Genomic DNA, 14,834 nt, shown 5'->3' with positions numbered 1-14,834 from the left:
GATATAATATTCTGGGATAAACGTTATTTTCCTTTAGCACTTTAAGTATGTCATGCCATTCTCTCCTATTCTGTAAGGTTTCCACTGAGAAGTCTGCTGCTAGATGTACTAGAGCCCTATTGTATGCTGTTTCTTTTCTCTTGCTGCTTTTGAGATCCTTTCTTTATCCCTGACCTTTGGGAGTTTTAGTTTGATTATCAAATGTCTTGAGATAGTCTTATTTGGGTTAAATCCGCTTGGTGTTCTATAACCTTGCACTTGAATACTGATTTTTCTTTACGATTGAAAAGGTCTAATTATTAGCTTTTAAATAAACTTTCTATCCCTATCTCTCCTTCTACCTCCTCTTTAAGGCCAGTAACCCTTAGAATTGCCCTTTTGAGGCTATTTTCTAGATCCTGTGGGAGTACTTCACTCATGTCTTTTGTCAACTCTGTATATTTTCATATAGCATGTCTTCATGCTAATTCTTTCTTCTGCTTGATCAATTCTGCTGTTGAGAGCCTCTGATGCATTCTCCAGGTTGTCAATTAAATTTCTAACTCCAGAATTTCTCTTTGATATTTTACCATTGTTTCAATCTCTGTTAAATTTATCTGATAGGATTCTGAACTTCTTCTCTGTTTATCTTCAGTTTAGTTGAGATTTCTCAAAACTGCTGTTCTGAATCTCTGAAAAGTCACATAGCTTTGTCTCTTCATGTTTGGTCACTAGTGCCTTATTTCATTGGTTTGGTGAGGTCATGTTTTCCTGGATCGTCTTGATGCTTCTAAATTTTTGTCGATGTCTAAGCATTGAAGAGTTAGGTATTTATTCTATTCTTTGCAGTCTGTACTTGTTTGTATCTGAACTTCTTGGGAAGGCATTCCAAGTATTCAAAAGGAATTGAGTGTAACTATCTCAATTCTTCAGTCACTGCAGCCATCTGCATTAGTGAACACTCCAAGCCCAGTAACACAAATTTCTTTTTTTAAAGAGACAGAGTCTCACTATGGTTGCCCAGGCTGGAGTGCAGTGGCTATTCACAGGCACAATCCCACTACTGATCAGCATGGGAGTTTTGACCTGCTCCATTTCCAACCTGAGCCAGTTCACCCCTCCTTAGGCAACCTGGTGGCCCCCCACTCCCAGGAAGTCACTATATTAATGTCAAACTTAGTTTGAACACCCAATCAGCAGAGCACATTACAGCCCAGAGCTCCTGAGTCCAAGTGATCCTCCTGTCTCAGCTTCCTAAGTAGGTGGGACTACATGTACACACCACCACGCCCAGCAAAACTGTGACTCTTGCCAACTCATAGAGGTATTGCCTTGGTGAACCTGGGTAAGATCTCAGAGAATTCCCTGGATTACTAGGCAGAATCTCTTATTCTTCTCCCTTACTCTCCCTCAAACAAATGAAGTTTCCCTCTCTCTCTCTCTCTCTCTGTGCTGAGATTCTTAAGAGTTGGGGTAGAGGTGATGCAAGCACTCTCATGGCCACCACTGCTAAGACTGTGCTGGCTCACGCCTGACAGTACTGGGTCTCACCCAAGGCATGTGGAGACTAATTCCTGTCTATTGTTGATGTTTATTCAAAGCCCAAGGGCTCTTTATTCAGCAAGTGATAAATCCTGTTAGGCCTGGGTCTTCTGCCTATAGGGCAGCAGCTTCCCTTCTAGTTAAAAAATTTTTTGTTGTTTTTAAATAGGAGACTTGAGTTTTATTACTCAAATCAGTCCCCCCAGAAATTTGGAGGCTAGGGTTTTTCAAGGACAGTTTGGCAGGCAGGAGAATGGGTGCTGCTGACTGGTTGGAGATGTAATCATATGAATGTGGAAAATGGTCCTTATGTGCTGAGTCCACTTCTGGGTCAAAATTTTTAAATATTTTTAATAAGCAGTAGATTTGAAGAGTTCAAATTCTTAAAAAATAGAAAATAATTACCTCCTGTACATACCAAAAAGAACTGAAAGCAGGATCTCAAAGAGACACCTGTACACCTATATCCATAGCAGCACTATTCACAACAGCCAAAAGGTGGAAACAACCCAATTGTCCACTGACATATGAATAGATAAACCAAATGTGGTATAAGCATACCTCAAAGGTATTTAGGGTTTAGTTCCAGACAACTGCAATAAAGCAAATATCGCAATAATGCAAGTCACACAAATTTTTGGTTTCATAGTGCACATAAAAGTATGTTTATACTAAGCTGGGTGCAGTGGTTCACGCTTGTAATCCCAGCACTTTAGGAGGCCAAGGTGGGCAGATCACATAAGGCCAGAAGTTTGAGACCAGACTGGCCAACATGTTGAAACCCTGTCTCTACTAAAAATACTAAAAAATGTAGCCAGATGTGGTGGTACGTACCTGAAATCCTAGCTATTAGGGTGACTAAGCCATGAGAATCACTTGAACCCATGAGGTGGAGGTTGCAGTAAACCGAGATTGCACCACTGCACTTCCAGCCTGGGTGACAGAGCAAGACTCTGTCTCATTAAAAAAAAAAAGAAAAAAGAAAAAAAGGATGTTTACATGATACCATAGTCCACTGACACAGTTGGTTTTTCTTTTTTTTTCTTTGATAGAGATGAGGGTCTATGTGGCCTCAGCTGGTCCCAAACTCCTGGCCTCAAGTGATTCTCTTGCCTTGGCTTTCCAAAGCACTGGTATTACAGGCATGAGCCACTGTGCCCAGGCCAATATACTGTAGTCTATTAAGTGTGGAATAGCATTGTATCTTTAAAAAAAAATCCATATACCTTAATTTAAAATCACTTTATTGCTAAAAAATGCTAATAATCAATTGAGCCTCAGCAAGTCTTCATCTTTTTGTTGATGGAGGGTCTCGCCTCAGTGTCAATGTTGATGGTGTCAGTGTTGATCACGGTGTTGACTGCTGAAGGCTGGGGTAGCTGTGGCAATTTCTTAACACAGCAACAAAGTTTGCTACACTGATTGACTTCTTTTCATAAAAGATTTCTCTATACCAGCAGATGCTGTGTGATAGCATTTTACCCATGGAACTGCTTTCAAAAGTAAAGTCAAGCCTCTCAACCCCTGCTGCAGATTTGTCAACTAAGTTTATGGAATATTCTAAATACTTTGTTGTCATTTCTATAATGTTCATAGCATCTTCACCAGCAGTAGGTTCCATCTCAAGAAAACACGTTCTTTGCTCATCCATAAAACACAAATGGATGAGGAGTATTTTTCTTTTTTTTCTCTCTCTACCTACTGTATCCCAGGCTTCTTTAAGAAAAAAGTGATACATGATATGGAGATTAAAATCAAGAGCATCATTGAATTTCACCTTCCCTCCAACCAGTTGCCCCAAACTCCCCAGCCCCCACCCTTTATGTTCCCAATTCCCTCCTTACTGAATGAAGAACTTAATCCCAAAAGTCCTTGCCCAGACTCCGGGTTCTCTTTCCCTAACTTCCCCCGTCTCCCTGTACCCCATTCCTAGAAGGGCAAGCACCTCAGTTTGAATGCATGGGAGAGCCCAGAGTGGCAATGGAAACAGGGGGAAAGGCTTCTCCCTCAAGGAAAGGGAATGAGGAATACAGTGCAGTGCAGTGCAGTGCAATGAGGGCTCCCATAGCCTGGGGTATCAAAATGGGGCCCTGAGGCCAGAGGAAAGGACACTGATGCCCCTGAGAAAGGAGACCCAGCAGCCTCAAAATCCTCTCATGGTGCATAATCACTGCTTGATCACTTGCCCTTCTGGCACCAGTTACAGAACCACACTCAGATCACATCCTTCTACAGCCCAAGCTGCTGGGCGATGTGACTGATCTGCTGCAGTGTGGGTTCCGGGTGCTGCAGGAACAAATTCTCCAGGTTCTCAATACTGGTTCGCTTTCTATTTCAGGACTGCACAAGAGTTTCTGCTTTGCATCTCCTGAATATTTTCATTGTTGTCAGCTTCCTCCACCCACTTCTGCAGCAAGGGCTGCCGCTTACTCATGTTCTTGAAGCTAAGCTGCTGAGCCTCAAAGAGGCAGATGGTTGTTGGGCTGAACACCTACCCAAATAGAACCCCCAGGGTAAGCCCCACACAGGCCTGTGCATATCCCAGGGTGATCCTCTTCTGCTTCAGGAACTTGGCAAATTGCTCAAGTTCTTTCTGCAGAGCTTTGAGATGTCCTGGGACTGGATGAGGGGTATTTTTTATCGTAAGATTGCAGCAATTCAGTCACATTTTCAGGCTTTAGTTCTAGTTCTCTTGTTATTTCCACCATATCTATAGTTAAGTTCTTCGAATGAAGTCTTGAGCCCCTCAGTCTTCCATGAAGGTTGGAATAAAATTCTTCTAAACTGTTATTGTTGATATTTTGACTTCCTCCCACGAATCAAAGACAGGGTCTTGCTCTGTCACCCAGGCTGGAGTGTACTAGTATGATCATAGCTCACTGTAAACCTTCAACTCCTAAGCTCAAGCAATCCTCTTGCCTAAGCCTCCCAAGTAGCATGTGCAACCACACCTGGCATATTAAAATTATTTGTTGTAGAGACAGTGTCTCACTATGTTGCCCAGGTTGGTCTCAAACTCCTGGCTTCAAGCAATCCTCTCACTTCACAAATGTTCTTAGTAACTGGAATGGTGAATTCTTTGAAGGTTTTCAATTTACTTTGCCCAGAACCATCAGAGGAATCACTATATATGGTAACTACAGTCTTATGAAATGTATTTCTTAAATAATAAAACTTGAAAGTCAAAATTACTCCTTATTCCTAAGGCAGCAGAATGGATATTGTAATAGCAGGCATGAAAACATTAATCTCCATGTATATCTCCATCTGAGCTCTGATGTGACCAAGTGCATTGTCAATAAGCAGCAATATTTTGAAAGCAATCTTTTTACTCAGCAGTGGGTCTCAACAGTGGGCTTAAGCCCATATTAATGTATTCAGTATGCCATGCTGTAAACAGATGAGCTGTCATCCAGGCTTTGTTGTTCCATTTATAGAACAAAGGCAGAGTAGATTTAGCATAATTCCTGAGGGCCCTGGCATTTTCAGAATGGTAAACAAGCACTGGCTTTAACCTAAAGTCACTAGATGCATTAGACCCTAAAAGACAGTCAGCCTGTCCTTTGAAGTCAGGCATTGACTACTTCTCTTAGCTATAAAAGAAAAGTTGTAGAGGACATTTCCTTCCAATAGAAAGCTGTTTTGTTTACATTGAAAATCTGTTGTTTAGTGTACCCACTTTCATTAATTACCTCAGCTAGACATGCTAGATAACTTGCTGTACAAGTTACATCAGGACTTTTATGTTATGGAGATGGCTTCTTTCCTTAAACTTCATGAACTAATCTTTGCTAGCTTCAAGCTTTTCTTCTGCAGCTTCCTTACCTCTCTCAGCCTTCAGAGACTTGGAGAGAGTTAGAATCTTGGTCTGGATTAGACTTTGGCTAATCCTAATGTTGTGGCGCGTTTGATTTTCTATTCAGACTACTAAAATTTTCTCCATATCAGCAATAAGGCTGTTTTTCACTTTCTTACCATTCATGTATTCACCAGAGCAGCACTTTTAATTTCTTTCAAATTGCATTAACAACTTGGATAACTGGCACAAGAAGCCTTGCTTTCAGTCTATCTCGGCTTTTGACATGCCTTCTTCACTAAGCATAATCCTTTCTAGCTTTTGATTTAAAGTGAGAGATGTGTGACTCTTCTTTTCACTTATATACTTAGAGGCCATTGTAGGGTTATTAACTGGCCTAATTTCAACACTGTTGTGCCTCAAGGAGCAGGAAAGCCCAAGGAAAGGAGACAGATGGGAATGGCCAGCTGGTGGAGCAGTCAGAACATACACATTTATCAATTAAGTTTGTTGTCTTATATAGGTAAGCTTCATGGCACCCCAAAACAATTACATTAATGATCACTGATCACAGATCACCATTACAGATATAGTAACAACATAAAAGTTTTGAAATATTGTTAAGAATTACCAAAATGTGACATAAAGACACAAAGTGAGTATATATGCTGTTGGAAAAATGGTGCCAATAGACTTGCTCAGTGCAGTGTTGTCAAAAACCTTCAATTTGTAAAAATTCAATATCAAAAATTCAGTAAAGCTTATGAGCTTTAGCAATTCTTGCAATATTTCAATATTTTTCATTATCATTCTTTTATGGTGATCTATGGTCAGTGATCTTTGATGTTACCATTGCAATTGTTTTGGGTGCCACAAACCACATTCATATAATAAGAACACGGGCATGCCTCATTTTTTTGTGCTTTGCTTTACTGTGCTTCTCAGATACTGTGATTTTTACAAATTGAAGGTTCGGGGCAACCCTGCATAGAACAAGTCTATCAGCATCATTTTTCCAACAGCATGTGCTCACTTCACATCTCTGTGTCAGCATTAAGCAATAAAGTATATTTTTAAACTAAAGCATATACATAGTCTTTTAAGACATAATGTCATTATTGCACACTTAGTAGACTACAATATAGTATAAATATAACTTTTATATGCACTAGGATACCGAAAATTTTGTGATTTGCTTTATTACGATATTTGCTTCGTTGCAGTATTTGCTTCATTGCAGTGGTTTGGAACTGAGTCCACAATATCTCCAAGGTATGCCTGAATTATACAGCTTAAAAAGGAAGGAAATTCTAACACGTGCTACAACATAGATGAACCTTGAGGACATTATGCTTAGTGAAATAAGTGAGTCACAAAAAGAAACACTACTATACGATTTCACTCCTTTGAGGTACCTAGCCTAGTGTTAAGTCAAATCCATAGAGACAGAAAGTAGAATAGAGGTTGCCAGGCACTAGGAAGAGAAGGGAATGGAGAGTTGCTGTTTAATGCATATACAGTTTTAGTTCCTCAAGATGAAAAGAGTTCTAGAGATTGGTTACATAATAACGTGAATATACTTAATGCTAATTAAAAAATGCTTAAGTCTGTAAATTTTACATTGTGCATATTTTACCATAATTTAAAATAGAAAACAAACAAAAATCCCTCCCACTGGTATCTAGCCATCTCCTAGTTCCCACATGACCCACTCACTGTAAGTAACTTTTACTTACCCAGAATTTCCTTATGCACTTACAAGTAAATATAAGCAAATCAAACAACCATATACATTGTTCTGTATTTTGCTGTTTTCACTTAACAATATATCTTGGAACTCTTTCGCAGAAATCTTCATGACTTAAGAGCAACATTTTAACACGAACTTTAATATATGAAGGAAAGCTTTAATATAACAGAACTTACCAGTATCTGGTAGACATTGCCCATTATAAGGGTACCAATTTCCTTTTACAGTAAAGGGACTTTTTCTGTTGCTTGTTGAACCGGTTCCCAGCTGCCCATTACCACCAAGCCCAAAAGAGTAAATTCGTCCTGATGAAGGAACAAAAGCAGAAGTGTGCTGCCTAGAGTAAAATGATAGAAAACCTCAGGCTTAATTTTACTTTCCAACAATTTACAATGACAAAAGCAGAGAAAATATTAAGAGGTATCTTTTTTCAAAAAATAAACAAAACCAATTGTAGTTCCAAAGCTTCTGTATAAATATTCGTTAACAGCCTTAATCTACAGAATGAATTCTGCATCACGCAGGCTGCATGAGCATGGTCCAGAAAATTTCCACTAATGTTTAAATTTTAAATGGCCCAGGTCTATACTGAAATCCCTTACGATAGATGATTCAGCACCAGAGTAGCATCTAACTATGTTGTTCAAGGAAGTCCCCACTACTCCCCTTGCCAAGTTCTAGTCCACAGCTGTGGTCTACGAAAGTCCTCCATTTGGGCATCACCAAGAAGTTTTAGGCTAAGAAATGGGAAGTAACCTAGTACCAATCAGAAGATTGTTATACACACTTATGCATGACAGAAACAACGTTTCCTTTCTTCTGAGGAAAATAATCTCTATATGTATGCACCAAAACTCCTCTGGAGGCACAATAGTGAAAGAAAACCTAAGAAATCACAGAACTGAAGCTAAGGATGGCCCACCAATCCACTCTCAGTAAACCTATCCAACTCCTCAGAAAAAGCCTCCTTATGCAAGCATGGAAGTATTTCATTGTGTACCCTATCCATGAGATGGTTTTATTGAGAGGACATGGCATCTCCAGGTCTCACCCTTGTTTCTATCAGGTCATAGATCTCATCTCTTGCCCTAAACTACTCTTTGCCATTTGTGGCATACTGTTCATAAAAGTGGCTGAAATTATCCCTCTCCCCATACCCATATCTTATGCAATATGACCACTGCAGTGGTTTATTCTTTTTTTTTTTTTTTTTTTTGAGACGGAGTCTTGCTCTGTCGCCCAAGCTGGAGTGCAGTGGCGTGATGTCCACTCACTGCAAGCTCCGCTTCCCGGGTTCACACCATTCTCCTGCCTCAGCCTCCCGTGTAGCTGGGACTACAGGCACCCGCCACTGCGCCCGGCTAATTTTTTTTAATGCATTTTTAGTAGAGACGGGGTTTCACCGTGTTAGCCAGGATGGTCTCGATCTCCTGACCTCGTGATCCACCCATCTCGGCCTCCCAAAGTGCTGGGATTACAGGCGTAAGCCACCGCGCCCAGCCTCCCAGTGGTTTATTCTTATAATGGTAGAGCAGAATTCCAAGTCCTAATCTATAGCTTGCTTTGGCATAGGCTCAGAACGCAGACACTGTCGTTTCTGCTGGCCAAAGCAAGCTATAGATTAGGACTTGGATTTAAGACATGGAGAAAGAGATTTCCAGTGTTGCTGGGAAAAACTGCTGGCAAAAACAAAGAAATTGGAAAACCAAAGCTGTTAGTTTAAATTGACTTTGGAGCTACCCTGAAAGAACTTGCCAATCTGGGTAATGTATTAATTAGCTCATGTCACTAAACAGATCAACTTCAAAACCTAGCGGCCTTATACACTCTTTCCCTAACTATCTTTAGGAATTCTGCTCTACCATCGTAAGAATAAACCACGGTTAGCAGCTAAAGGATGATCTACAATCTGGAACAGAGACAAACTGCCCCAGCTAAGGCCATCCTAGACTCCCAGCTCCTAGCCAGATCATCAACTGATCATCTAAACCAGCTAAGATGAGAGCAGCCCAGCTAAGCCCGGCCAAAATTACTAAAACAAAGAACTATTAGCTAAATAATTATTGTTTTTGCCAGGGGGAGTTCTCTTTACATCCTGGCAAACTCACATATGTTATTTTAAAGGGGTTTTGATTCAAAAGAGTTTTCAAGTTAGCTACGCTGCCGGATTACTACTCTCCCTCAGGAAGCAGCCATCTTCAAAGGAACATATTAATAGTTTAAAAATTACTGCAATACTAGTCCCACCTACTCAGGAGGCTGAGGCAGGAGGATTGCTTGAACCTGGGAGGCAGAGGTGGCAGTGAGCCAAGATTGTGCCACTGCACTCCAGCCTGGGCAACAGAGCAAGATATATGTACATATATCTCAAAAATATATGTACATATATATGTGTGTGATTATAGTATAAAGCGGGGTTCAGAGTCACTGAATGAAAAGAACTACCTTAAGCTCTAGATTTGATGTAAGAGCTCGAAAGCACTTTATTATACTACTAGAATGTAAACTTTTTTCTTTTGGATCATCTACTGATGCACTGACATTTTGGTAATCCTGACTGCTTCGTTCAGGAGGTTTTTGACAATTATTGAATAAGGAAATAATACATATGTCTTTCTTTAAAATTTTATTATTTATTTATTTTTGAGAAGGAGTCTCACTCTGTTGCCAGGCTGGAGTGCACTGGCATGATCTCGGTTCACTGCAACCTCCACCTCCTGGGTTCAAGTTAGTCTCCTGCCTCAACCTCCCGACTAGCTGGGACTGCAGGCATGTGTCACCATGCCCAGCTAATTTTTGTATTTTTAGTAGAAATGGAGTTTCACCATGTTGGTCAGAATGGTCTCAATCTCTTGACCTTGTGATCTGCCCGCCTTGGCCTCCCAAAGTGCTGGGATTACAGGCTTGAGCCACTCACTGCGCCTGGCCCAATAATACATATTTCTTATAGTACTGACTACTTGGAAGTCAAACTGATCAAAATACCAGATATCTACTTACATTTCCTGTTTAGGTTAAGTCCTTAGATCTCACTCAATAGTCGAAATTTTACCCCAGATCCAACAGTTACATGAATAAAATTGCTGAAAAGAACTGGTTTACAGAGCTAAGAATAACTATTCAAATCATGTACATTTTGGCTATTAAGAATTACAAAACTGGATAACATTAAATCATTTGTGATATTTCACAAAGGACTAACAAAACATGTCACCTAAAAAAATGATTTAAATTCATCACCCTGTAGTATTAAGCACTCATATTCCCATTATAGCCTGATGGTGGTTGGGCTGTATATTATATTTCCCATACCTTAACTTTAGGTTTGGCCATATAGTTTGCTTTTGGTCAACGAGATTTCAGTTAATGTGATGCAAGCAGAAGGCCTGAAATGTAATGCACAGTTGAGTTTGCCTTCTTGTGTATTTGTCTCCATCAGAAGAATAACCAGAGGCAGCCCACTGCTCCTCTGGTATAGTCCCAAGAATGAGATATGTAACAAAGCCACCTGAGCTGAAACACAGCCTGAACCAAGTCACCCAGTGAAGAGGCAGCCTGAAACAGAACTGCCCCAGTCAATCTCTAGGCTAAATAAAAGCTGCTCCAGATAGCCCAAGGCCCAAGGATGAACCACTTTACTGAACCACAAAGTAAGAAATAAACATTTACTATTATATGTCACTGACATGTTGTTTGTGCACAAGAGACCAATACAGACATTATAAGTTTTATGTAAATAAGTTTATTTATTTTTTGAGACAGTATTTTTGCTCTGTTGCCCAGGCTGGAGTGCAGTGGCGCGATCTCAGCTCACTGCAACTTCCGCCTCCTGGGATCAAGCGATTCTCCTGTCTCATAAGCCTCCCCAGTAGCTGGGATTATAGGTACGTGCCAGCACGCCCAGCTAATTTTTCTATTTTTAGTAGAGACGGGGTTTTTTCACCACGTTGGCCAAGCTGGTCATGAACCCCTAACCTCAGGTGATCCGCCAGCCTCGGCCTCCCAAAGTGCTGGGATTACAGGCGTGAGCCACCATGCCTGGCCTATGTCTATAAGTTTAAACTTAAGCAAAATGAAAAAAAATTCTTAGAAAAAAATTAACGTTCACATAACTGACTCAAGAAACAATAAAAGTTATCTCATAGCCACTAAATAGATTGAAGAATGTTTTTTAAATTCTAAAAAATAAAATGCTAGGCACGAATGGCTTTAATGACAAGTTCTACCAACATTTCAAGCTGTTCTATTTCCAAGAATTAGAAAACAAAAGTACTTTCCTCAATGTTATTTTATCAGACTAGAAAACCTTCATAATAAAATCTGGTGAAAAGAATAATAAGAAAAAAATTATAGATCAAGTTCACTGATAAACAGAAATATAAATAATAGTAAACAGAATATTCACAAATCAAGCCCAGCACTAAATAAAAAGGATAATACTTGACCAAATTGAAGTTATTCCAGAAAAACAAAGCTGTGAACTAGAAAAAAAATCCATCAATATGCCACATTAACAGATTAAAGGGAAAAAAATCATAAATCATTTCGATACAGAAAAAATAACATTAAAAACTTAACATCCATTCACAATAAAAAAAAAACTAGGAATAAAAGGGAAATTACTTAGTCTGATAGAGGTTATCTACAAAAATCTTTACAGCAAACATTATACTTAACTGTGAAATATTGAAAGTTTTCCCGCAGAAAGGAAACATGTTTACAGTAAACATTATAATGGTGTCCTAACCAGCACATTAAGACAATTATATAAACACATTAAGTATAAATAACAGAAATAACTAAACAGAACTGAATTGACTCACAGATGATATGACTATGTACATGAGTAACTTATTAAGAGTTTAGCAAGGTGGCTGTATTTAAAATCAATATGTAAATATCAACTATTTCTACATGCCAGTGATTCCTCAGAAAGTGGAAATAAAAATATAATACCATTAAAGACGAACCTAGGAACCTGCGAAAAGATATACAAGACCTCTATGATGAAAATTTTAAAACACTTTATTATAAGACATTAAAGAAGTTTGGAAGTTGATTATTAGAAAAGTTAATATTATAAAGACAACAACTTTTCCCTAAATTAACCTAGAGATTCAATGCATTGCCAATCAAAATCCCACAAGGCTTTTTTTTTTCTTTGAGAGAACTTGACAGACCTATGCGAAAATTTATATGAAAGTAATAAAGGTCATCATCAGCCAAAGCATTCTTTATTTATTTTCTTTTTGAGACGGAGTTTTGCTCTTGTTGCCCAGGCTGGAGCGCAATGGCGCAATCTTGGCTCACTGCAACCTCCGCCTCCCGGGTTCCAGCGATTCTCCTGCCTCAGTCTCTTGAGTAGCTGGGATTACAGGCATGTGCCAACACACTCGGCTAATTTTGTATTTTTAGTAGAGACGGTGTTTCACCATGTTGGTCAGGCTGGTCTCGAACTCCCGACCTCAGGTGATCCACCTGCCTCAGCCTCCCAAAGTGCTGAATTACAGGCGTGAGCCACCGCACCCAATCCAGCCAAAGCATTCTTAAAGAACAGAAGAATAACAAAGAGTCACTTTACCCCAAATAGAAGAAGTTATTATGGTGTCTATATAGTGTTTAAGTGGCACAGGTGCAGGCATATAGATTGAAAAAGTAGAGATCATAGAAAGAGATCCATGTACATATACCAACTTATGGCAACAGTGACACCATACAGTAGGAGGGTGAAGGATTTTCAAAAATGGAGCTAGACAAGGGGATTCTTGGAAAATCGTGGAATAAGAAGCACCAAGAATCTGTTTCCCACCTGGACAACAATTACAATGGCAGAATCTGTCCTACAGAACCATTTTGCAACTCTGGAGTCTATGCACAGGTTTGTTATTTCCAAGAGAAGAGGTGGATGGCAAACTCTGGTTAATTTCAATTTCAGATCATAGCATGGTAGCAGTTACCCATTCCTTACTCCTGTGTAAGGGAGCCATGAACAGGTTTCAGGAGCAGCTTGTATGCAACTTGTAGAAGCCAGGGTGGGCAAAAAGGACTTTGTCCCTTTTAGGAACTGGTGCCCTGATCACTAATTGGTGCTTCTGATCGTCAAGGTGCAGAAAGGCAGGCAATCACTGTTGTACACTCTCCCATTCTGGCTAAAGAGACTTCCAAGGAATTCAAAGGGCTGATGCCTTTCTCTTTCTTTCTTCCACTCTCCTTTCGCCCCCACCTTTCATTTTTTTCTTTATTTCTTTGGGGAACCAGGCATTTAAGGTCTAGAACATTAAAAAGCAACCACATTTATGGGTGAATTTAGAAAGTCACTGTGCATTAGCAGGGAAAGGTAGAGGCTAAGAAAAGATCTGCAAAGACCTCATTTTTATACCTCAGGGTGACTCCTGACACAGAGACAGCCTACAATAATCAAAAACCAGAAATCAGCAAACTCTGGCGAAGGGAGAGAATCTGATTTCCAGTTACCACATTACTAGAGTTAAATATCCAGTTTTCAAAAAACATCACAAGGAGAAAAGATGTTTCTCCTGTTACTATGTAGTTAAGTAGCAGGCAAGGGTGGCCCATTCAAAGAAAATATAAACCAACAATAGAAACTACCCCTGAGAAAGGTCAAATGGCAGACCTAAAAAACAAAGACTAAATCAAACATCCTAAAGATGCTCAAATAACTAGAGTAAGACGTGTAAAAAGAAAAAAAAATTATGAACAAAATGGAAATACCAATCAAAAAGAAAAACTAAAAAAAAAAATTCTGGAGTTGGAAAGTACAATATCTGAAATAAAAAACACACTAAAGAGATCTGAAGGCAGATTTCAGAAAGCAGAAGAAAAATCAGCAAATATAAAGATAGGACAATTGAAATTATTGAGTCTGTGGAACAGAAAGAGATCTTAAAAAAATGTAGAGAGCCTAGGGGAACTACAGGATAGCATTAAAGAGGAAAAAAAGAATCACCAAAGAATACTTACAGTGTGATTACATGCATTTGAAGCTAACAGTTGATAAAAACTAAACTATTGCATAGATATGCATACAAGGTAGAAAAACATTAAGCAAGCTGATCAAAATTAAATTAAGTGGTCAAAAAAGGTACATTTTGTTACTTGGGAGTATGCTTAATTTAGTTCCCCCAAAGATGAAGTTCAACTCAAAGACTCCTCTATTTATTCCCAAGACCTAAGAATCAATAGATGAAGCTCAATGCCAAAGACTCTTCTGTTTACTCCCAAGAACTCAGAATAAGGAGAATTAGGAAATAATTGGTTTAATTATACCAATCAAACTTTCATCACATTAATTCTGTCTTAATTAACTGGTCAATCTCCTCACCCTTTAAGGAAAAAAGGTAAGCCTGGGCAACATAATGAGACCTTGTTGCTTCTAAAAATTAAAAAAATAAAATTAGCTGGGCATGGTAGTGCATTCCTGTAGTCCCAGTCACTCAAAAGGCTGAGGCAAGAGGATCACTTGAGCATAGGAGGTTGCAATAAGCCACAGTTGTGGCACTGCACTCCAGCCTGGGTGACATAGCAAGACTCTATCACCCAAAAAAGAAAAGAAAAGAAAAAAACGTGGAAAACAGAAAGAAAGAAAGAAGCCTTTCGAGTGCAATATCAAATACAATAAATATAATATTACATATACCTTATTAACATCTTGCCTCAGCTAAATCTGTTCAAGTAAAGATAAATAAAATAACAGTAAAAAAGATGTTTCTCCTGTTACTATGACTCCTCAGTGGCAAAATAGGTATT

The 14,834-nt window shown here is 39.1% G+C and overlaps 1 protein-coding gene and 1 pseudogene across 20 annotated transcripts in view; both read right to left on the bottom strand.

Annotated features, from left to right (window-relative positions):
• The window catches only part of HERC4 (HECT and RLD domain containing E3 ubiquitin protein ligase 4), a 152,642-nt gene that overhangs the window by 87,142 nt on the left and 50,666 nt on the right, over positions 1-14,834 (bottom strand). For all 20 annotated transcript variants that reach the window (XM_077944928.1, XM_077944935.1, XM_077944939.1 and 17 more), the window contains one exon: positions 7,244-7,404. In XM_077944928.1, coding sequence (XP_077801054.1) covers positions 7,244-7,404 — 161 coding nt within the window. The remainder of the gene's footprint in view (positions 1-7,243; positions 7,405-14,834) is intronic.
• LOC107000182 (POU domain, class 5, transcription factor 1 pseudogene) lies at positions 3,327-4,092 on the bottom strand (annotated as a pseudogene).

This window comes from Macaca mulatta, chromosome 9 (genome assembly GCF_049350105.2).
Source record: "Macaca mulatta isolate MMU2019108-1 chromosome 9, T2T-MMU8v2.0, whole genome shotgun sequence".
Lineage (NCBI taxonomy): Eukaryota > Metazoa > Chordata > Mammalia > Primates > Cercopithecidae > Macaca > Macaca mulatta.
This window is presented reverse-complemented; position numbering and strand designations above follow the sequence as displayed.